Source organism: Vulpes vulpes, chromosome 10 (genome assembly GCF_048418805.1).
Source record: "Vulpes vulpes isolate BD-2025 chromosome 10, VulVul3, whole genome shotgun sequence".
Lineage (NCBI taxonomy): Eukaryota > Metazoa > Chordata > Mammalia > Carnivora > Canidae > Vulpes > Vulpes vulpes.
The window spans coordinates 64551071-64574128 of NC_132789.1; the positions used below are offsets into that span (position 1 = coordinate 64551071).

The 23058-nt window shown below is 37.3% G+C and overlaps 1 protein-coding gene across 1 annotated transcript; it reads left to right on the forward strand.

Annotated features, from left to right (window-relative positions):
- The first annotated feature begins 1028 nt into the window (after positions 1–1028).
- Positions 1029–22174, forward strand: ALX1 (ALX homeobox 1). Its single transcript, XM_072725285.1, has 4 exons — positions 1029–1254; positions 4104–4408; positions 7390–7518; positions 21504–22174. The coding sequence occupies exons 1-4, from the start codon at positions 1029–1031 to the stop codon at positions 21822–21824; spliced, it is 981 nt and encodes a 326-aa protein (XP_072581386.1). The 3' UTR covers positions 21825–22174.
- The last annotated feature ends 884 nt before the right edge of the window (positions 22175–23058 follow it).

Here is a 23058-nt window from a genome sequence, read left to right on the forward strand (position 1 = left end):
CCGCCCTCGCAAAGGATTTGTGGCCAAACCGGCGCTGGAGGCCTCCCCCTTTCATAAGCCCCTTTGTGTAGCGGCCTCCGTGTGGCCTGCGCCCCGGGCCCGGGGAGGAGGCCCCGCTCCTAGCGGGTTTTCCTAGAAGCCTCTGGAAGGAGCGAGACGACCGTGGCGCGAGGGGAGCGGGAGGAGGAGGAGACGGACTGGCAGGGGCCTGACGCCGGCAGGGCCTCTGGCTCAGCCTCTGGCTCCCACCCTTCGCACGCGCGGCCTTCCAGAAAGCTCGGCCGGGCCAGGCGGCGGGGGCGCGGGGGCGCGGGGGCGCGGGGCCAGAGGCGGGAGCCCCCCCCGCCCCCCAGTCCCGGGCTGCGCTGGAGCTGGCTTCTGGGGATCCGGCTTAACGTGGACCTTCCACATAAACGATTTACGGATGAAATAAAAGCTCTTTGGAGTAATAACTTCCTTTCAAGTTCTTAAGACGCCTCTAAATCTCTCCGGCTGTGAGTGGCCGGCGGGGCGGGGCGGGGGCGCGGGGGCGGACCGGGCGCCGGGCGGGCCGCGCGCCGAGCGGAGGCTTCAGCGCTCCGCGATCTCACCCGCTCCTCCGAGGCGCCCGTGGGCTGTCGCGGCGACGAGGCTTCTGGGGGCCGCGGCCTCGGCGCTCCCGGCACCGGCCTGGAACGGCACTCGGGGCTGCCTAAGCCAGGCCCGGGCGCGCCCTGCCCGGGGAGGCGGGGGTGGGGGGGGCGGGGGTGGGGGTGGGGGCGGAGGGGGCCCCGGGGTGGAGTTAGTCGCCTGCCTATTTTCATATTCATTAGAGCTGGGAGGTTGCCCGGAGCGCCCAGCTGAGTTTCAAGATATAAAAGCGACCTCGGATGCCCGCGCCGCAGCCGGGACGCAGCGGAGGGCTCGGAGCCGGGCAGCCCCCCGCCGCGGCGCCCGCTCCCGCCGCGCCCGCGCCCGCGCCCGCCCGCGCGCCCCCCCGCCCCCCGGCGCCCTCGGGCCTGCCGCCCCGCGACCGCCCCGCCGGGATTATGGAGTTTCTGAGCGAGAAGTTCGCGCTCAAGAGCCCGCCGGGTAAAAGCGGGGACTTCTACATGGGCGCCGGCGGCGCGCTGGAGCACGTTATGGAGACGCTGGACAATGAGCCCTTTTACGGCAAAGCGGCGGCGGGCAAATGCGCGCAGGCCTTCGGGCCGCTGCCCCGCGCCGAGCATCACGTGCGCCTGGAGCGAGCCTCGCCCTGCCAGGAGGGCGGCGGTGAGTCGGCGGCCGGGCCGCGCGCCCTCCCCCCCCTCCCCTCGCCTCCCCTCCCCCTCGCCTCCCCCTCGCCTCCCCTCTGCAAGCCCCGGGGTGCGGGGACGCGCCGGGCCTGGGCGGGGGCCGCGGGAAGGGCTCGGCGCCCTGGTCCCGGGGCTGCGCGGGCCGAGCCTGGGGGCGCGCACCCCTCGCCCCGGCCCCGCCGCGGTCGCCGCAGCCCGCTAGCCCGCGTCCCCGCTGTCGCGGCTCCGAAAGTCGGAGCTCCTCCCGGTGGAGACAAACAAACAGAAACCCCAAAAAACAAAACAAAACCCAAAAAACCTCTTTGTAAAAAAAAAAAAAAAAAAAAAAAAAGCTGTCCAGGGCGTAGCGGGAGTCTTTCTTTGGGAAGCTGCAAGGTTCTAAGAGCAGCTCGTGTGCAGCTGGGATTGCTGGTTGCTTGGGTTTGCAGCGCAACACCCAATTTTTTTTTTTCCCCTAAATGCCAAATCCTTCTCAAGAGCTTCGGGTAAAGAATCTCCCGTGGAAGCACTCAACTCCCGAATCCTCTTTTATCTTTTTTTTTTTTTTCTGTGTTTCTGACCGCACGGGAAAAGCACCCCCCCCCCACCCCAGAACCCCCTCTCCGAAGGCTTCTGGGTGAAACCTTCAACTTTGAGCGGCCAAGTATCTCAAAGTCAGAGTGTTATCAAAACAAGCCATCTATCTCTTCTATCTTGTAACCCAAGACAAACCTATTTTTTTTCTTCCAGATCGCGACAGCTAGAGCAAGTTTACAGTTCCAAGAGGACTTTTCCTTATCATTGTATATATTGCACAGTTAAGCTGTAAGGAGCGGGTTGCTTTAAAATAACAAACGAATTAAGTGTGAAATATTTACAACAAGCCTCCCGCCCCCTGTTTTAGTGCAGAGGGTCAAAATCTGGCAAGGTACTGGCTCCTAGGAGCGCATTTTCCAAGTACTTTGTATACAGTGACTAAAAAAAAAAAAAAAAAAAAAAAAAAAGAACGCCATCTCGTGTATTTGACTTATTCAACGTTGCAAATTACTTTTGACTCGCAAGGTTGAACCAAGAACATAGACGGGAACGAGAGAAAAATCAGCTAAATCGTTTCGGTCGTTTATTTCGAAAGACACATGCGATGAATTTTTTATTTTTAATATGCTAGCTCTTTTGGCTTTTCTGGTGGTATTTCAGACTTCAGGGTCCTTATTTCTGGCATTCTTAAATGTATATACGTGAAGTTATTTGAATGGGCGGGATTTTAAAACAAAAAGCGATTCTCTGCTGTCTTGTGTGAACTGCTCTCCGTAGGACTATATCCTATTTTAAATTGTCGGGAATCCAAAACAGGAAGAGAAATAGGTGATCTTTTTTTAAATTATTATTATTATACCTTAACAACTTGGGAAGGAACATCACACTTTTCGGATGAGTTTTAATAGGAAAGTAATAAGTAAGATGAACGGAGGCAGCAGTTGGCTAAATTTCGGAAAGCTCCTGTCTTTCTCCTGAGATGCCCTTAGCCTCACCACTGCTTTCCCTCCCCCATCCCTAATTACCGAAGTTCCCCCATTTAACTCTGCCCAAGACAAAACCCTATTGTTAATCAGTCCTGGCTCTTCTTTTATATCTGGTTTCACATCAGCTCTTTTGCTTACAAGATATAAAGCATCTAAGTTATTATAGGTCTTAAAGCTCAAAACATTTGCATACTCATTAGAGCAGTTGCTAAAATAGGTTATGAGAATTTAAGAACAGATCAAAAGGAAAGAAAGTATGGCAGTTCCTTGGAAATTACTGTTCTGGCTCGCTTCGCTTTACATTTTTAAAAACTCTTTCAAATTTCATGATGTGCATCCACTGCATTTGTGTGTGTGTGTGTGTGTGTGTGTGTGTGGCACCATAGGATACGTTTTTGTTTTATATCATACTGCAAGCATGCAATCAAATCTGGAGGAAATCACTGAAAGTAAAACAACCCTAAACAGAATGGAAGATGACATCTTTTGCGATCTTTTCATAGATGTTTTAATTTCTCTGCTTTAGGGAAGAATAAGGCTTTCTGTCTTAGAACATGTTCCATGAGCTAAAGATAAATACGACCTATTTCGAAAGAGCTGCAAATGAGTTTTTACACTAATGAAGTTTACTTAAATCTTATTCTGTTCTAGAAGAAGTACTTCCAGAAACCGATATGACAGTCATTTTTTAATTTAGTAGGTCACTTTTTTGAACAACAACAAAAAAAAGGTTAAAAAGCAGCCATGAATAAACACTCAAAATATTCAAAATACTATAGAAACAAAAACGTATCTTAAATCTGTAGTCCATACATTTCGTGTGGAGCAGGAAAATAACTTTGGGGAAGAGTTTGGATTTGGGTTTACAGATATTATTTAAAATTGAAATCACCTTTCCCGGGGCCACCTAATTAGCCCGATTTTGCCTGCTGTGAGTACATACGTACCCATCTCTTACGTTAAATGTGGTTCGCTTTTCAAAAATTGCGCTCACTTATTTTTTTCTTAAATCTAGAGCATCTTTTAATCCGATCACCTAATTTGCTGATAAGTTCCATTTATAAGCTCTGCATCAGCCCTGTAGGGTAGAACCCGTAAGACGTGGCACGTTTATAGGAGTTCCACGTACACATTTTTAAATGGTTTCAAACCTGCCCAAAGTGGATTAATAATGGTACACAACGCGATGATTGAATGAATAGTGGCACAGGGAGTCGTTAACAGCCCGCTTTCCTGATGCGTGGGCCCTGCAGTAGTTGGGCTTAGGTGCCTCACCGGCTCGGTTCACAGTCCTGAGAAGTGTTGTTTCCCCCTCTGGGTACAGTGAACTATGGCATCACGAAAGTGGAAGGCCAGCCGCTCCACACGGAGCTGAACAGGGCCCTGGACAACTGCAACAGCCTCCGCATGTCGCCCGGGAAAGGGATGCCAGAAAAGGGAGACCTGGATGAACTTGGGGATAAATGTGACAGCAACGTGTCCAGCAGTAAGAAGCGGAGACACCGAACCACCTTCACCAGCCTTCAGCTGGAGGAACTGGAGAAGGTTTTTCAGAAAACCCACTACCCGGATGTCTATGTCAGAGAACAGCTTGCTCTGAGGACAGAGCTCACGGAGGCCAGGGTCCAGGTAGGAGCCAAGGGGGGCCTTGGGTGGAGGGGGGTTGGGGGAGGTGGGGGGGGGGATACTGTTGGGATCATTCAATGGTTTCCTTTTGCCACAAAAGACAAAAGAAGGAACTGATTCTATATGCATGGAGGTCTACTAAAAGTTCTTCTTCCTTGCAAAGGATTTAATCCTTCACACCGAAGAAACATAAAAGAACACTTGACTTATTAGGTAGGCATATAAATTGGCAATCGTTTTTTAAAGAAACAGGATAGCATAAGTATCTCTAATTTTAAAAAAGTGATTTTCAAAGGACAGGTAGCAGAATCCTAGCTATCTCCTTACTAACACATGTATTTTATTTTATTTTTATTTTATCAGCTATTAAGGTTCTTTTTAGGTTATATAGCAAGTATTGGTAAGCCATTTGTGTAATGGCCCATAGATCTATAATTTTATTGAGGTTGGGTTTATAATAAAACAAACAAAAATGAACCAATTTCACACATGTCCCAATTGTGGTGTATGCCATGACTGATTTTCACTATGCATGAGGAAAGATTAGGTACCTCACCTACAACCTTTCTAGCTCTAATAGTTGCCTTGCCATTCCATTTTAATTTTTAAATGTAGATAGCTTTTGTCTTTTTTTTTTTTTGTAGAGGCAATAGGGATAATGATCTTGAAGTAATTTTCAGATATATATACTAAATTATATTTATGAGTTTCATTCAGGCTATCAAATTGGATGATACAATATACTTAAAATTATTTGAAAAAAAGAGTTATATGAGGTTAAAAGTCTACCTCTGAGGCATATTTTATTTTTACTAGAGTTGGTATTCTCAAACTACATTTATCAGTTCTCTAGTAACAACAGTTTCAGGGAATGGCCCGTTTCTTTGTGTGTTTTCACTGTGCTAAATATCAGAATATTGAATTTTGCAGTTCCCATGCAGTATCATAGGGAAATTAATAAGACAGTGAAAAATTTTGTTCTGAAGTAGTAGTACTACTTCTGAAGATTAAACTATTGTAAGGCCTTTACATGATTAAAGGCGACATTTGGTGATGCAGGAATACCAAGCAGCAGGATTTTTCCTTAGCTTGTGGAGGCAAATAGTTACTTTATCTTAGTTCAGGAAGTAAATCTACAGAACGTTGATGCTAATGAAGAATTTTAGAAGGTGTTAACACCAGTCCCCGTGAGTGTGTGTGTGTGTGTGTGTGTTTGCCTTGTGTTCATATATTTTAATTAGTTATACTTGTAGCCATAGAAAAATATGTTTACATACGGGATGATCAGCTGTGCACAATGGATATTTTCCCCTTAACATTTCATCAACCGCTGAATACTTTTTGTCTAAAAACATGCCCAGAGAACCAGCCCGAACCTAATTGACTCAGGTTTTCTCTTTCCTGCTTTCACATCAGAGTGGTAATTCACACCTAACGATCTTTTTTTCTTAATGAAAAAAAATTAAAACAACAACTCACTATTAAATTCCCTTACTATGCTCCTAGTGCCTGAGAAGACGGGAAGAAAATAGGTTTTGTGTTGTTGTCAATGTTGGTTTGAGCCCTGGGCATCCTGTGTAATACACCTTTACCAACAGAGTTCTAAGAAATCGTACTGAACAAGTAGCTCTCGTCGCCTTATTTTAATTGCTGGAAACTCTTTAAAGCGCAACCTTACATTTGCAGTCCATGCTTGCGCACTGAACTGAGGCTCAATATGGATCCATAAGTGTGATGGTAAAGGTATAGAAGATTACAACTGAATATGAAAAAAAAGAAAAATTTCGAGTAAATTTTAGCAGTTTTAACAGTCTGCACTTTTGTATGTAATTTCTAGCTTCTTTTGTAAGTATTTTGTGCCCTGAACATAGTTTTGTAAATACTCGAAGAGCTTCCTGAAAGCTACTTGTGAAATGTCTACTCAAAAATAACAAATGATTTATAGTGAATGTAATGTATTGTGTCTCCCTTTAATTCATTAAAATATTAAAGTGAAGATTCTGGAGAGCTAATTCAGGTGTGAATTAGTAATTATTTATCTCTCTGAGGAAGATGGTTGTTATGCAAATATTATTAATATAGAATTAGAGAAATTTGGATGACAGTTTAGTGAACCTGTAGAGATTGTAGTAGCCCATAGGCTTTCTTGACACTTGGTTATACCTCCTCATTTCTTTTATTATTTATATTACCTGTATGTTGCTTGAATTGGAGAAATGATTTGGAGGTTTCTGAGCATTTTCTATAAGGGAGGATAAATATTATAAGTGGTGTAATTTGTGTAATAAGGACATTTGTATATTTTAAAACCAGAGTTTAATTTCAGATGGTTCCATTTTACCTATAGTCTTTATCATGCTCAATATGATATGTGATCTTAATATTTTCAGTTTCTAAATAATCATGATATTTCTGCCAGTGCCATATGTTTTGGATGTAATCATTGCGTTTAAATTTTTCTAAGATTATCTAAGTATGGGTACAACCCAGCAGAGTCTTCACTCTGTGACATGTTTTAAAGATAATTGTTTTGACAGACCCAGATATTAATTTGGTTATAGTTTGGCTGGGTTAATGTTATGTGCATAACCCCAAACTAAAAAGTTATGAATGTCTTCCAGATTTGCAGCATTCTCTGAGAGGAGGGCTATCTATGATAATTTGGAGACATAAGGAGTCTTCAAAGTCATGTAATCTAATTCCTTTTTATTTTCCAAAATGAAAGAAAAGAAAAACCCAGATACTGAGACACATTAAATAATTTTTGAAGTATTCCGTCCCTTTCTATTAATTTATAGTACCTCATGGACATGCCACTTACCAGGGTAAAATAGAAAGTAAAACTCGTGGATACTTTTCTGACCTAAATTTCTTTTTTAGTGATGTTATTGGCCTGGTTGGCCCTTTCTGATCTGTGTCTTTTAACATGACCATTGCATTTTCAAATATTCCTCAGCTAAAATTCTACTTTTTAAAAAAATTAGGTTTGGTTTCAAAATCGAAGGGCCAAGTGGAGAAAAAGAGAACGCTATGGCCAAATACAACAAGCTAAAAGCCATTTTGCTGCCACCTATGACATATCGGTTTTGCCGAGGACTGACAGCTATCCACAGGTATGGTTAACTTCACAGAATACTGATGGCGAAAAATAGATGTGGTTTGTATATTCTTAAAAGGGCTATTATTATTGGCTTTATTATACCCAACACAATAATCGAGAATGGAAACTTGAACCTCCAGAAGACTTTTTGCATGTTTGTTAGATGTTTATTTTACCGAAATGTTTATTTTGTTTTTATTTTCTTTTGGAGCCATTCGTTCAAAAATATTTCCGGGTCCCTTCCTCATTATACACGGCAACAGCTGAAGTAGCATCATTCACAGTCTGAGTCTTTTAACTAGTCTACATTTTAACTATTCAGGCTTGTTTCGTTAACTTTTAAAAATAAAAAAAAAGCTTTGCTTGGCGTGCTGTCCCTGTGGCTAATGTCTTACGAACCTCCATCCCCTAACCTACTGTCCAGTGTGGTTTATGAAACCTTCAGTTCCACTTAAAAATATCTCTTTTCCTATGTTGTCTTTTCAGCTTTGAAATTACTCGTTGTTTCAAGGAAACATTTAGCCCTTTGTTACTTAAAACATACATAGGATTAGTACTGGACATCATTTAAAAAAATTGATCACATTAAAAAAGAACAACGCATCCACGCCTTTATAATGGGAGCTCTCATCTCATTTTAAAGAGCACTTATTTTTCTTAATTTTTTCCTTTTAATTTAGAGGCTTTTTTTTTCTTTTTCAGACTTTGTAATGCATGTAGATAAAATGCATATTATCTTTTTAATTGGGCATTAGTTTTCCCTATTACTGAGTTCCAATATTTGGATCTGCCTTTGATACAGGATACAGAACACTTGTATTATAAGGAACATGAAAATTGAACACCAATAAAAGTTAATTAAAAAAAAAATAAGGAACATGATATTTGTTATTTTACTCCTTACTGTTTAAGGATATGCATTGTTACAGACCATTTTGAAAATAAATAACACATATGCTGGGGGACTACCTTGATAGTCCAGGAACCAAATCTTCACAACGCCGGACTTAAGGGTACTCATTTTCTTCAACTGTAGGTTCATACCCTGTGAGCATGAATTCAGTCCTTTAATTTTGTGCATCCTTGTATTCTGATGCTTTTGATGATTCTTAAAAACCTATTTTGAGACCTCCACCCTTCCAGATAAGATCACCTTAGTTCAGTCCTTCTAAACGTTAGGAAACGAGACCCATGGGAGTTATGGAAGGAATTGGTTCCTCCTATAGGACAGCCCACGAGGGGCTTATATGCTGCTACAGCTAAGCCTCCCTACTGCAGTTCACTAGAAGACGACGGTACCTTTTGAATAAATAAATGTCCATACCTGCCATCAGAACAACCTTGTTTTTCTTACTTTTAAAAATTTATAGTAAAATAGTTCCTTTATTTTTAAAATTTTTTCTCCAGTTTAAAAGCATGTATGTACTCTGTTACTTACCATTGTAGGGCCAATGAGCTTTTATTCACCGGATAGTTTTGAGTGTCCTAGTTGAGTTCTGAACAAAGTGCCATGAGGAAGTTTCCCTGGTAGGCTACAAGCTCCATGGAAGCAGGCCCTGCAGTGGATTTCTTACCTGTTGACCCAGCCATGGCCCTTATATCAGTCAGTGTTCTGAGCAGGTTACACATGGTACCTCATTTCATCCTTACGACAACCTTATGCACTAGGTGTCGTTAATTAATTGTCCTCGTTTTCCGTGTGAGGAAACTGAGGCACAGAGAGGGCAGAGATTTTCTCACTTTCACCAGTGGCAAAGCCGAGATTTCATCACAGGCAGTCTGGCTCCCAAGTGCAAGGTCTTAGCCCTTACAGCACACTGGCTCTCCCAACGACTGTGTTGAAAGGATTGAATGATTGATAAATGAATACCAAAGGAGCGGAAGGCTTAAGGTTGCACCGTACAAGTCTGCAGCTCAGTTCAGGGGAGCAGAAACTAAGAGCAAGTGGAACAATGATGAAAACAGTAGAGACAGATGATGTATGCTGGCATGTACTTTATGTAATTTTGAACTACCTCACTGTGATGAATGTACAGATAGTAAAGTTACAAATTAATGAATTCTTTTCAAATGGACTTTTTACAGTCTTCCTAGTGGAGTGTGCTCCACCACCCTTGACTACCATCTCCTTCTCTTGCCGCATTTACTTCAGTCTTCATTCCTTTCCTCGGAGACCCCATTTCCGGTTGTGTGTGTGTCTGTGTTTCCCCACTTCTCTGTGCCTTGCTGGTGGTTGCTTTATCTCGAACTTCCCTTTCTTCTTCGGTGCAACATAAAACATTTAGTATAGTGCCTGGCACAAACTAAGCTCTTTATAAGGGCTTCATGTAACTTAATATACTCTTAGTCATGCTTTGTTCCTAGGATTGTCTTGCCATTGTGTTACTGTGCCTCATAGCTTTAGACACTGTCATTCAGCATGCTGAGGTAACCTAGTAAGGTCGCGCAAGCAGGAAGGGAGATGGTCCAATCAAATTACACATTTGATAGTCTTTTTTCACTCCAACAGAGGATTAATTTTAAAAATTTCCCCTCAGGAATCATGGGAATGTTGCACTAATTCTCCCTGTGGCTTCTCCAAAGCTATGTCCATTGGTGATGTCAACTCTTAATTTAAGTATGACAACACGGACATCACATGTTAAAGTTTGTGTTTTTGAAGTTATTTTGATGGTGTAATTCATCAACAATCCTAAAAATCAATACTGTAAAATCCATACTAATTTTCTGTATTGGTAATTCATTAACTATTTGGTTGCCAAAAATACTGAAATCAAGTGTCTCCCACTCCCCACTGTAGGGATAAAGTCAGTAAAATTCCATTTTAACTTAAAAATGTGTGGTGGACTTTTTTATTTTGAAGAAATAGTTGTGCCAAGATCATGTCTCTCAAGCTTCAGCCTAAAGGAAACTTTTTTTTAAGCATGTGTCTTGAAAATAGAAATTATAATCAGAAAAATGGGGACCAAAATAGAATCTGACAACTCAGTGCAGCAAGACACTGAGCTTGGTTACTGTTACTAATTACAGAAAAAAAAAATTAATTACCAAAAAGTTGGAAACTAGAAAACTAGAAACAGGACAGAAATAAAGAATGAAAAGTTTGGCAGGAAAGCAAAAGCATATACAGAAATACATGAAAAACAGAAATGGTTGAGAAAACGATCTCCTCAGGTCTTCTCAAATGTGATCTTACCAATTATAAAGGTATCTCTGTATAACATATAATAAGTTTATTTATGAGTAGTAATTAATGTTTTCTAAAGTGTTCTAACTACTTTGCTTCCATTGCTCTCATTACAAAATAGTAACAACAGCCCTACTGGTAAAATTAATACTTACCAGTTGAAGGCTTATTTTAAGCCAGGCTTCTTTCTTATAGCCATTAACTCTCGGAATTGAAGAGCAGGGGTTCAGAGCTCTTTACGCAGCGCCACTGAGCCATGAAATATTTCAATGTTGACCCTAAAACACCAAGTCACTTTGGAAAGCAAAAATGCTTTCATTTTTCAAATGTATAAAATAGTGATATAAAGCATTTTAAAAGCATAGACACTTTTTCGATTGCTTTCAGGTATTCTTTTTTAAGCTTGCTCACATGTGACATCTGATATCATGTTGGATAGCAAACAGTGAGAGGCGTGATGTCAGTAGTAATATACTTTAAGGAAGTATATATTTTTTAAAGATTTTATTTATTTGTTTGTTTGTTTGTTTATTTATTTATTTATCAGAAACACCAAGAGAGAGGCAGACACAGGCAGAGGGAGAAGCAGGCTCCATGCAGGGAGTCTGATGTGGGGATTCGATCCCAGGACCCCGGGGTCATGCCCTGAGCCAAACACAGATGCTCAACCGCTGAGCCACCCGGGTGTCCCTAGGGCAGTATATTTTGATGTACTGAAAAATAGTATCTGTTTATAAAAAGCCCTTTATTTTGGCTCACCATATCCATTGTCATTTGGCAACACAATGATTTAGCTAAGTGAAACTACTTGACTGCCTAATGTTCTCCATGACATGACACTTTAAACAACAGTCACGTATCACATCTATTCCTTGCGCGACGCTGACTCCATTTTCAGTTCCCTTTCCTCACCTAAACTGTATTTCCTCCAGGAAACCTTCCTTCAGTTCTCCTTCAGTCAGCACAATTCTCATTGACATGGTGGTGGACTGTATACAATGTCAGCTCCCCCCTTTATAACATAAAGTATTTATGGTTCAAAAAGAGGAGTCAGTTCTTAACTTCGTATTACAACCGTATTAAACAAAGTATGTATACACCAAATAGGTGTGAAAAAAGGAGTCTTGCTTCAACGTTCTGGAATACGTTATGAACCCCCAGATTAATCAGATTTCAGTTAAATAGCTGATTCCTGGATCTCTGCTATTAACCATCTCTGGGGTCCTCAGCGTTAACTTTGCCTCTCCGAATCTCAATTTCTTCCTCTGTTGAAAGGAATAGATTAGGAAGGTTTTGCACAATGTTTTCGGCTTAATTTTTTTTTTCTTCCAAAGCTATTTGCATTTAATTCAACAAATACAGGTTAAGTACTGTTTGAGGCCCGGGGTTTTTATAAATGATCCAGGCAAAATTTCTTGCTTTTTGGGCAGATGACAAACTAGGTAATATTTGTACCAAATTCTGCAGACACTTCTTGATAGAATCTACACCCAGCAGACCAAAAGAAAACCTACATAATTTTGTCTTCGAATTGCAAAAGCGAGCATCTATCAACAGTAGATTTTAATTTATTTCTAATTTATGGACATCAAAGCATTTCTTTAAATAATTGTTTTGTTGAATAAAATAGTTTTCCAGGTATAAACATTTTCTGGAGGATTATAGCCAGCCTTCGTTCTTACTAGAAAGTCTAGTTTCATGCCCTTAGGTTTGGCTCAGATCCCATGTGCATTAACGTTATCATTTATTTGCTGGGTGACGTGGGTAAATCTTCTGACTTCCTGGGATCTTCAGATTCTTTATTTGTAAAATGGAGGTGGTATTGGTGCTGGAGTTGGTGGTGTGATCATCATCCTAGTACCTTTTCTGTTATTGAGAGGATTAAATTGATTTCCAAACATCTGTGGAGCTAAGTCATGGGGCTGGAGGAGGACTAGGTGTTAATATTTGACTATGGGCTTCATAGCCAGGGGGTTCTGGGTTCAAATGAGTCTGAATCTGCTGCTTAATAGATTTTAGACCTTTGGCAAGTAAATGAACCTCTTGGCATATTTCTCCTCAGTTACAAAATGAGCATAAAAGTTCACATGATGTTTGTGAAGATTAGACACAATAGTTTCTGCAGAGTACTTAGGACATTGCCTAGTACATAACGAGTGCTAAATAAATAGTAACAGTTCTATAATAGCCAGTCACTCATTATTGATTCTACAGTAGCGAGCTAGCTAAGTGGTGTGAATGTTTTGTTTTTGTAGCATTTAAACGAATCCAATTTTTTAGTAAATTCACTATTTAAGGATCTAGGGAAAGATCACATTTAGTTAAATGTGCTTTCCTCTTTAAATTAGGAAAATCAAATATGGTAATTTGAGGGATGTTTGAGTATACTCTTAACCCACCAAAATTATTTTCTCATGAAGAAAATATTTTCATCAAAAAATTTTTAAAGGTTTGAAGCTTTAAAGGTTTTGAAGCTTTTTTTTCCCACCAAAATTTTCCATGGGCTTTTACTTAGTGTATAGTGAGAATCATAACTAAATCTATGTTTACATTATATACAAGGGGACCCCTGCAGTGTCTTGCTTTCTGTTGCTTAATTGATGACTTAACAAATAAATGCCACTTGGAGTTGGATTCAAGTTATAAATAATTTTTAGTCATTGGAATAATTTAAGACCTAGGTGATAGCTGTACAACACTTCCAGTTTAACAAATTCTCCTTCAAACATTGTAATTATGCAGTGTTTTAAAGGAAATGTTAAAGTTTCTATAAAATAGTGATTGGGAAAAATACTGTTCATTCTGCCCTTCTTGTAGCATCAGTCTCTGTACTCATCTTGAAGCTTACCTTCACTTAAACTAAATAAATAATATGGAACTTGTCTCCCTCAACCACTGTGGTTTAGCAATTTAAAGGCATCTGAAAAAAAATAAATAAAGGCATCTAAAATAGTAAATAAATAACAAAAATCTTTTTCTTAATAAAAAAGTCTTATTAATATAGCTATAATTGAGACATTATATAATAAATATTCTCATATCTATGAAACAGCCAGTGAAATGGTCACATAGTGATACAGTGAAACCTCTCTTGTGAAGAATGGAGGGACAAAAATATTAACATCATTAGATCAAGTCATATTGATAGAAAATTGCTTATTTAATTAAATGACTAAGAATGAATGAAATTAAAATGTATACGGGTTGTATAACAATTTGTATGAAGAATATTTCACATAGGTGTATAAGTACATATTAAAAATAAGTGATATGTAGCATGAGGCAGGTATTGTTAGCATCAGTCAAGTTAAGATGCAGCTAGACACAAAGAGGGAAAAATTTTAATTTTGTTGAAAATACAGACACTTTACAGAGATTTAAAAAATACCCTGTAAAAGAAGCAAAGTGCATTAATATTTTAGATTATGAATGAATTTGGGCATGTTTTTTGAAAAACATGGTATTTAAGTTTTAATATGACTTAATGACTTTACACAGTAATACTAATTTGGCAGATTTTCTTTTTTTTACTTTTAATAGGTTATTGCTGTTAAAGCATTGAATTTAACTGAATTGGTCATGAGTATTTTATATTTTTAAAAGGAAAGGATAAATAAGAAATTGAGTAGATTACCAAACTAAATAATAAGAAAAAATGTAAATCTAAATCATTGAAGAGTGCTATTGTTGCTTACATGAATAAAAACTATCTACTAGACGGGATGAGCACTGGGTGTTATGCTGTATGTTGGCAAATCGAACTCCAATAAAAAAGTAAAAATAAATTAAAAATATATTTTAAAAAACTACCTTACAGAGGATGGAGAACCAGAGGGGAAATTAAACTTGAGAAGTCCGTGAGAACAGACTCGTAGGTTAAAACCAGCACACACTGTTATTGTTAGTGTGAACCTACGATATATTTTAACCCAGAGTTTTATGCTTTCCATATTTATTAAGCCTCATGAAATCTCTAAATTTAAAAATATTCTGTGCAGATGGAAGTATTTGCATACTTGATTTGTATTTTAAGTTACTCATTCACAAGGAAAACGTCATTTATATTTTAATCTTTGTTTCTTGTAATTGTGGATTTTTTTTGAGGGTTTGTGTCATTAAAAATGAATCAAGCACTGTCAACAATGGCTATCATGCCTGTATTAAAATACATGAAAAATAATGTGACAATTAATTGGAAAATGTTCCATGTTGATCATTGTTGCTGAATAAGTAAAATAGGAAATCTTAAGTGCTGTTATTTTATTCCCTACTTAAGTGAGTTGACTTGAAAAGTGTCTTTTTAAGACATATAGAGTGAGATCTCCTCTAAATCTTTTTAATGATCATAATTACCATATAGCTTAAGAACACATCTAATCCTAAAGGAAGAGGAAAAAATGTCCTTAATGTTTCTTACATCTTTGACTTGGAGCACATATTTCAAATACTATTTAAATAATGCAAAATTTAAACACATTTATATGATGTCATTCTGAAAATTTCCAGACATTAACATTTCTTCTGAGGGTTGTGTTTTTAATTTCTGCACTAAAAAGATATATACACTTATTTTTCTGTAAAGCGGTTTTTTCTCAGGTTTTTAGTCTCATATGATTATTATATCTTATTTTTTTAGTGGAAAATCCATTCTTCCTTGTTCCAAATCTCTGTACACATTTGTAAGATGGAATGTTATTTTAAAAAAATCAAAGTAGCAATCAATATTTAACATATGACCCTTTCCTGATAAGTAATATCTAATCGTTTCAGCTTAATGATACACTATGTTGACAAAGTATACCTTTGAAATTTTTGAAATGTAAATTGATTCCCCCCAAAAATCTTTTTTATGTGAAAGTTACAGCTATAAAGTAGGCACTGATGAAAATATACCCTCATTTCTGTTTTAGGTAGTACCTAAATATGCTCAGGTTAATAATCTTTTCACTAGGTAATTAATTTAAGTTGGGATTTTTTTTTTTTTTCCCAGATGGACAGTATCAGTATTTGAGACTTACTCACTTATTCTCTGGTAGCAAGTGAGACTTACTCACTATTCATTATTTAGAAAAGCATTTATATTCTTTCTCCCTGCCAGCAACTTATTGTTGTAGTTACTAGAAAAGTTAATGGGACCCTAAAATTAGTCAACATCTAAAAAATATATACAAGTTACTAAGTGTATGATTCTTACTGACATTTTATCACCATAAATTTTAAAGGGAGGGATATGCTAGTAAAATATATAATAGCCTCTTAAAAAACTAAACTGCTTTTGTGGAAACTCATGTTTGCATTTTTTTAAGAGACCATATAAAAAATCTGGAAAATTATGTAAGTAATAATGTGGTAATAAAACTATGTAGTAAGTATTGAATAATATACAAAGTGGTCAATAGTTGTAAACATTCTCTCAAAGAGGAAAAACAAAAATCAGCTTTTGGATTTTAAAGCAAAGAAGCTATTGCTAAAACATTACAAATACCTCTTGGTAAATCCCTAATCTGTGTCTTTTTAAAGCAACTTTTAACTCCCACAGGGAAGTGTGTAGGCATATGGTGTGAGGGTAGTATGTGTGTGTTGGCTGTTCACGTGTTTGTGGTGTGTATACATATGGACTTTGGTGGCAGGTAAGAGCAATCTATGTATAGTGGAGGAGGAAGGCCATATAAACTTGCTTTCATAGAAAAATACTTAGTTTTAGAATTACTTCAAAATTAAGGAATGATTGTTACTCATTGATTTCATGGTATTCAGTGTTTCTATTAAATCCAGATTAAAGTTCATAGAATACTGTCTTCTAAATAGCACTAACATTAGGATATAGAATATATAATGCTGTCATGAAAGTATTTGTTTTTTATACATCATGATACTTTACAACTAATTCAAAGACTAACAAACTTGTATTTCTTTTCAAAGGTTTTTTAAAAGTACGAGAAGTTGCTTACTATAATAAAATCTGCAAATATATTAGAAATATACACTAGGTAGGGTTAGTATTCTAAAAATTTCTTTGCAGTTTTGGTTTTACAAAGAATATATCTGTATCAAGTTTCTAAGGTGGAGGTAAATGAGATTTATAATTTCATTATTTACCATATAATTTCAACGCATGGTGAATATATACCACAGTGAAGAACTCTGTGTGTGTGTGTGTGTGTGCGCGCGCGTGTGTGTAAAATACGCATATATATTGACCCTTTCCTTCCTATATATTACTTTTAATTCCTTGGGGGAAAAATGAGTGTTAAATAAATTTAATTTCTCTTTGGAAGGAATCAGACAAAAAACAACTTTCCTCCTAAATTCATAGTCATGGAATAATTAAGTGCTAACTTTTCATTTGATTAGGAAAACATTAAGGGGCAAACATTCAAAGTGGAGTGTGGTAAGTCAGCTGAACCTGCATTCGTGCTAACGGGATGCAGTTGGCTAAGTTCCCTGGACAATGCTTTGAACGTACCCCTAGAATTTTTTTAAAACATTGCAAAGCACATTAAAACATGGAATGTTTTTAGATTTTCTACTCCTTTTTATACAATAAAGAAGAAAAAATGTAAAGGCAGTCCTTTTTTTTTTTTTTTTTTGGCACGCAGGAAAGGAGGATGTGGGTATTACTTAATAAGAGTGTTCCTGGTTGTGAAGCTCTTTAATATACAGTTAGAGGCCCACACACACAAAAAAAAACCCCTAAAATTTATTTGGTGCTGGGCTTCTACCATCGTAGGTGTCTCTGAAATAGTAAAAAAAAAAAAAAAAAAAAAAAAAAGTAGTGATCCTATTTGGGGAAAAAAAAAAAGTACTCTTTCATTCCAAAATCTAACAGCAAATACAATATTTCTTCTAATGAGTCAGCAAGATTTTTATGTGGCTTCTCTGCTAACAAATCTGTAGTTTTAGACAATATGGCTTGTAGATTCGAGCACAGAGTTTGAAAATAACCACTGAATTGGTGGAGGGATGGAGGGCCCATAGACTGAGCCCACCTTGACAGCAGTAGATTTATTAAACCACAAGCTGCTGTTTGATCAAATACTGCCTTGAGAAATGCTGAAGAAAAGAGACATGTGCAATAATTGCCTAAGATACTTGAAGATTTTCACATGTAAGAAGAATGCCAGCTTCTGTATCATTTTAAAGACCAGAAATAGAAGTGGTAGAGGAAGATAACAGCTCACGTTTTTATAGAACTGTCCAAAAAGGAATGAAAAATTTTTGAAGAGGTGAGCTTCTTATCACAAGAACTAAATGTAATTGAACGTGTGTGTACAAGGGGTTTTTGCATTTGGTGGGAAGTGGAGCTTCAATAATGCTTCCTAATCCCAGATGATTTTCAGAATTCCTGTATTATTATCATTGCCATTATTTTAATACAGATCCCATAAGCCACACCCCACGCTTAATGAGTCAGAATCTCCAACAAGATGTATCTGTGATGAAGAATAAGTATGTAATAGGAAAATAAAACTACCTTGGGAAATACAGTGTCTGGGATGGAATTTTCATAATTGTCAAGATTATACATAGTAGTGATTATAGAGCTCAAATCATGAAACAAAATTTAGATATATTACCATAAATTGTCCATAAAATTTTGATTACACCTGCAAGATGGATCAGTTCGAATTTCAGACTGTTCAGAGATTTTTCGATCATTTAATGAAATTGTATTAAATGCTTATCATGTATTGTGTTAGGCTGAAGGATGAGGAAAAGCTTATGAGCAAGCATCAGGGATTTCGTTTTCAGAGAACAGAGCCTACGAACCCACACAAAGTTAGGATAATTTCAGTTTATAACAACTAGTTTTGTATCATTGTAGCATTTCTTAAGATTGCCTGCGTTCAGATTTGACCTCTAACATTGAAGTTACACATCTTGGAGAAGATTTTAAGCTCCCTGCTCTATAGTTTTACCATTTACAAAATGTGGATACTGAAAGCAAAGAAGCATCTTTTAGTGTGTTGAAATGATTAGAAGTCTGCACAGTGCATTTAATAACATGTATATGGTGAATAACTGATAACCATTAGCTATCATGAGCATTGTTTTGATTGTTGTCATCAGATGTTTAATCATCCCAAGGGAACGCTTCAGAGGAAACAAAACCTCAATTCACTGGGGATATTGTCTTTTATGATTTGCATCTAAACTTTCAATATCAAAACCAACTAAAACCCTAAAGTGAAATGAAGACATGTCAGGAATATTTTAAATGAAAAAAAGATATGAGGTGGAGAAGATAGAGATCAGGAAATAGGACATATCAGTAGAAACGTGTGACAGTGTCACTACCCTTGGGATGCCCATGGTATTTTCTCAAATCCAACTAAAATATTGCTGCAGTAACTTGCTTTACCCGTCTCTTCTTTTTGGAAAACATTTCTTTCTATATGCTAGAAATTATTTCACCAAAAGTAGCACATTTATCTTGTTTGATCATGTCCAGATAAGACGTTTTGGCCAAAATAAAAATATTTTTTCATGAAAAAAATTTGTTCATGCCATAGAAACTGAAGAATTTATTTTCAACTTATAGGTAGATTAATGTGAATTATTTTAAAGAGAAAAATCTTTCTTAATTTGTATTCATAGATCACTTTCCTTGTCTTGACCTTCTTTTCTTTTTTTTTTCTTTTTGCCTACTTAGTAAATATATTTCTATGCATTTGGAATATGAGTAGATGATTTTAATAATAAATTTCAGCAATGCTATGTATAAATTGAGGAATCCTTTAACTAACTTAAACTGTAAATAATCTTTCTCTACCGCTATTTTGCCTTTCATTTATTTTTTCAAAAATAAGCAAGCAAGTTCACTTTCATTTCCTGAAAGCCCTTTTGTCAGACATGTGACTGTGGTTTTTGCAGTGTAGCACAATGTTTGATTAAATGTCAGAGGAAAATCACCCAGATCAAGTTAGAAGAGCTAGGTTGACAGAGTAATGACATTAACAGTCCCTCTTGTTGGTTTGAGATACATAACTCAGCAATCAGTGGCACCAGTCATCATATTTTGGCTCAAGTGGGATGCATTTAGTTAGAACCAGCCAAAATTAGAACAACATAGCCCATGATGGCTTAAAGATTAATAGAATGTGCAAATCATTATATATATATATATATATATATATATATATATATATATATATATATCTGTAGAAATGTCTCACAGATTTAATATATTTAAAGCAGTTTATAAAGATATCTATATAAATGACTATTTTCTAAAATAACACTGAAGTGAGCATCGTGCCAATCTCTGAAGCCCCAACTAACAGATGAAATTAGTTGTTTCAGTTTTTCCTTATGTTTGAAACTGGTTAAGCGGTCTCTTCTTGAGTGACAGAGTAATATCTCTACCAGTATAATGTAGAAGATTCATTAACATTTTATGCTATTAATTGAAAATAATTTGTCTTAAAAGGCAGGATTTAAGTATGGGTGTTGTGAGACTACACCAGAGGCTATATGTGGTAGACTGGAATTCTTACGAAAAAGTAAATATAAGCAAACATTGTGTATGTGTTAAAAACAATCAATGATTCTAATTATTACGATTTTTAAAAAGGGAGCCAGAGGGGATAAACATAGGTATTCCTGCTCTGTTCTAGTTCAGATCTGTTGTATTAATATTGCAAAAGCATACAGTTTTTAAATTTTGTCTTCTAAGGCTCGAACTGTCCTTCATATTATACCATCCAACAGTTTTCCCAGGTTCCTGCTGTTTGTGTGATTTTTCTCGATGTTTCTCAGTAATGCATGTGAGCACTGTTTTCTTTCCATGTTTAAATAGCTGGTTTAAGATCCCTCCTATTTAAAACTCCTATTGTACAAATTCTACTTAGTGTCTCCTTTATGTGCTAGAAACTTTAGAGAAATTTCTGTTTGTTGTTTCCTATAGAGATTTAATACTAAGAAATGTGAATTTCCTGGGCACAAGTGACAACCTAGTTTTCAATCTTATGTGAGATGTTATATAGTACTTTAATTATACCCATAAGATATTTTTGCTAATACTAGCAGGCTTTTCTCAGCTGTACTTCCATTATTTGATAAGGTCATGTTTTAGAATTTTAAAATGTTTTACATGTCATAATTCTGTTGCAACCTCACTGTATCATACATAAGGCACAGAAAAATGTTTAAAATATGTATATATTGCTCATATTCACAGACCTCTGTATTTAAGACTATAAGAAATGTTTAAAATATGTATATATTGCTCATATTCACAGACCTCTGTATTTAAGACTATAAGAAATAAAAAGCAATCAAAGGGCAAACATTTCTAATAATGAGTTTGATTACAAATATCGACAAAGGTAATAGCCTCATATCAGGAAGTTTCCAACCAAAATCGCCACATTGAGTCCAACTATAAAACTTTAAAAAATGCGTTTGTGTCATTTTGTTTAGAAGGATGAAAACTATATATAAACTTAAAACTGTATTTTGAACTGTTTTTCTAAACACATGAATTTGTCATGAATCATGACCAGATTTTCTAGATTTCACTTTAACAATCACGACTATAAAAAGAATACTCAGGAGATTGACATGTTTTGAGTATTTTATGTGGTCAAGTACGTGGGTTTTGGTGAACTATTGCAGTATAACAGATTGGAAGGATCCTTCAAATAATTATTTTTTAGTAATCACTTTATGTACTCGGAATGTAATTACAGACCACCCAATAGGAGCAAACAATGAATAGTTGACAAAATTTAGTAAACACTGTTTAACAAACGTAAGGGAACAAAAGTGAGAATGCATAAATGTAATATTTGTTGTCTTATATATTCCAGATTCAGAACAATTTGTGGGCAGGAAATGCGAGTGGTGGTTCTGTGGTTACTTCATGCATGTTACCACGTGACACTTCCTCCTGTATGACACCTTATTCTCACTCGCCTCGGACAGATTCCAGTTACACAGGGTTTTCAAACCACCAGAACCAGTTCAGCCACGTGCCCCTCAACAATTTTTTCACTGACTCTCTTCTTACTGGGGCTACCAATGGACACGCATTTGAAACAAAGCCAGAATTTGAAAGGAGGTCTTCCAGTATCGCAGTTCTTCGAATGAAAGCCAAGGAGCACACTGCCAATATTTCATGGGCCATGTAACATACAGTACTCTTTTATTTTTCTTTCAATGGCAAAGTAAAACATTCTATTTCTCATATTTAAAGGATACCACAATAAGCTGCTGTGTGTGGAATTGCTAAAGGTCAAGATATACAGTGAGACCAGCTTTAAATGAATAGTTGTTATTATTTAACATTAAAATCTAAGAATGAACCTCTGAAAAGACTAAATAGATTTACCATCCATCCGTCTCCACAAACTCTGTTTTAGTAGTAAATTTTTTTCTATTGTACGAGTCGATGAAATACGATCATGCAACTTCTTAAAAGAATAAATGTATTAAACAAATTCCTCTGTTATAGATTGATTTATGTCAGTTCTGTATAACAAGAAATCCCTTGTAAAATAATACCTGATAAAGGAGGAAATGCGCTGGGGAAAATGTCAAGATACCAAAGCTGTCAGGTAAATATCGAAGCAGGGTGTTTTGGGGAGTTGACTATTATTTTTCCCTCTCTGGCTCCAGGACACAATGGACATATCCCCTGTTGCTGAGAATCTGTCTTCAGGCCTCTAAGATTTTTTACATTTAGATGTTTTAGTGAATTTCCACTCCCCTGAAATAGAACTCTTCTAAAATGACCAGCATTTGCATGATATATTTGGGCATAGTTTCCTGAAACCATGTGGCTAAAGGTGATAACTGAAATATTCTGGTGTGATTTAAAATACAGTCATGAGAACAGTTTTTTATAAATGCTATCTTTTCAGTGAAACAGCACCAACTCAGTGGAAAAAAATCAACACTGACTCACCTCATTGACTTCGTATCACTAGGAAAAAAGTAAGCTGCAAAACCTGCTGCTGCTTTTAAATTAAAATGGTGTTGATTGAACTGTACACACAAACATCTAATAAATACACTAAAGAAACTTTTTTGACATGTAACATTATTATGCTTTGTTATATTATAAAACATTTTCAGCTAAAAGAGCAGCAGATCTGAATTTATATTTATTTCATGGGCTTATGCAAGTGCACATGTGTGCGTGTTTGTTTTTTGATATATAAGCTGTAAGCATTTTTTTGCTACTGTGGTTTTGCATAGGGAATTAAAATGTCAGAAGGCTCTCTAAAATTTCTGGTGGAAAAGAAAAGAAAAATACATTGCATCTGGAAAATTGCTAACCCCTTTGATTTACTTCTCCTCCCTTTCCCCTGTCACATTCCAAGCTTTTTCAGATGAGTGAAATGTCAACCTCCTTAAAAGACT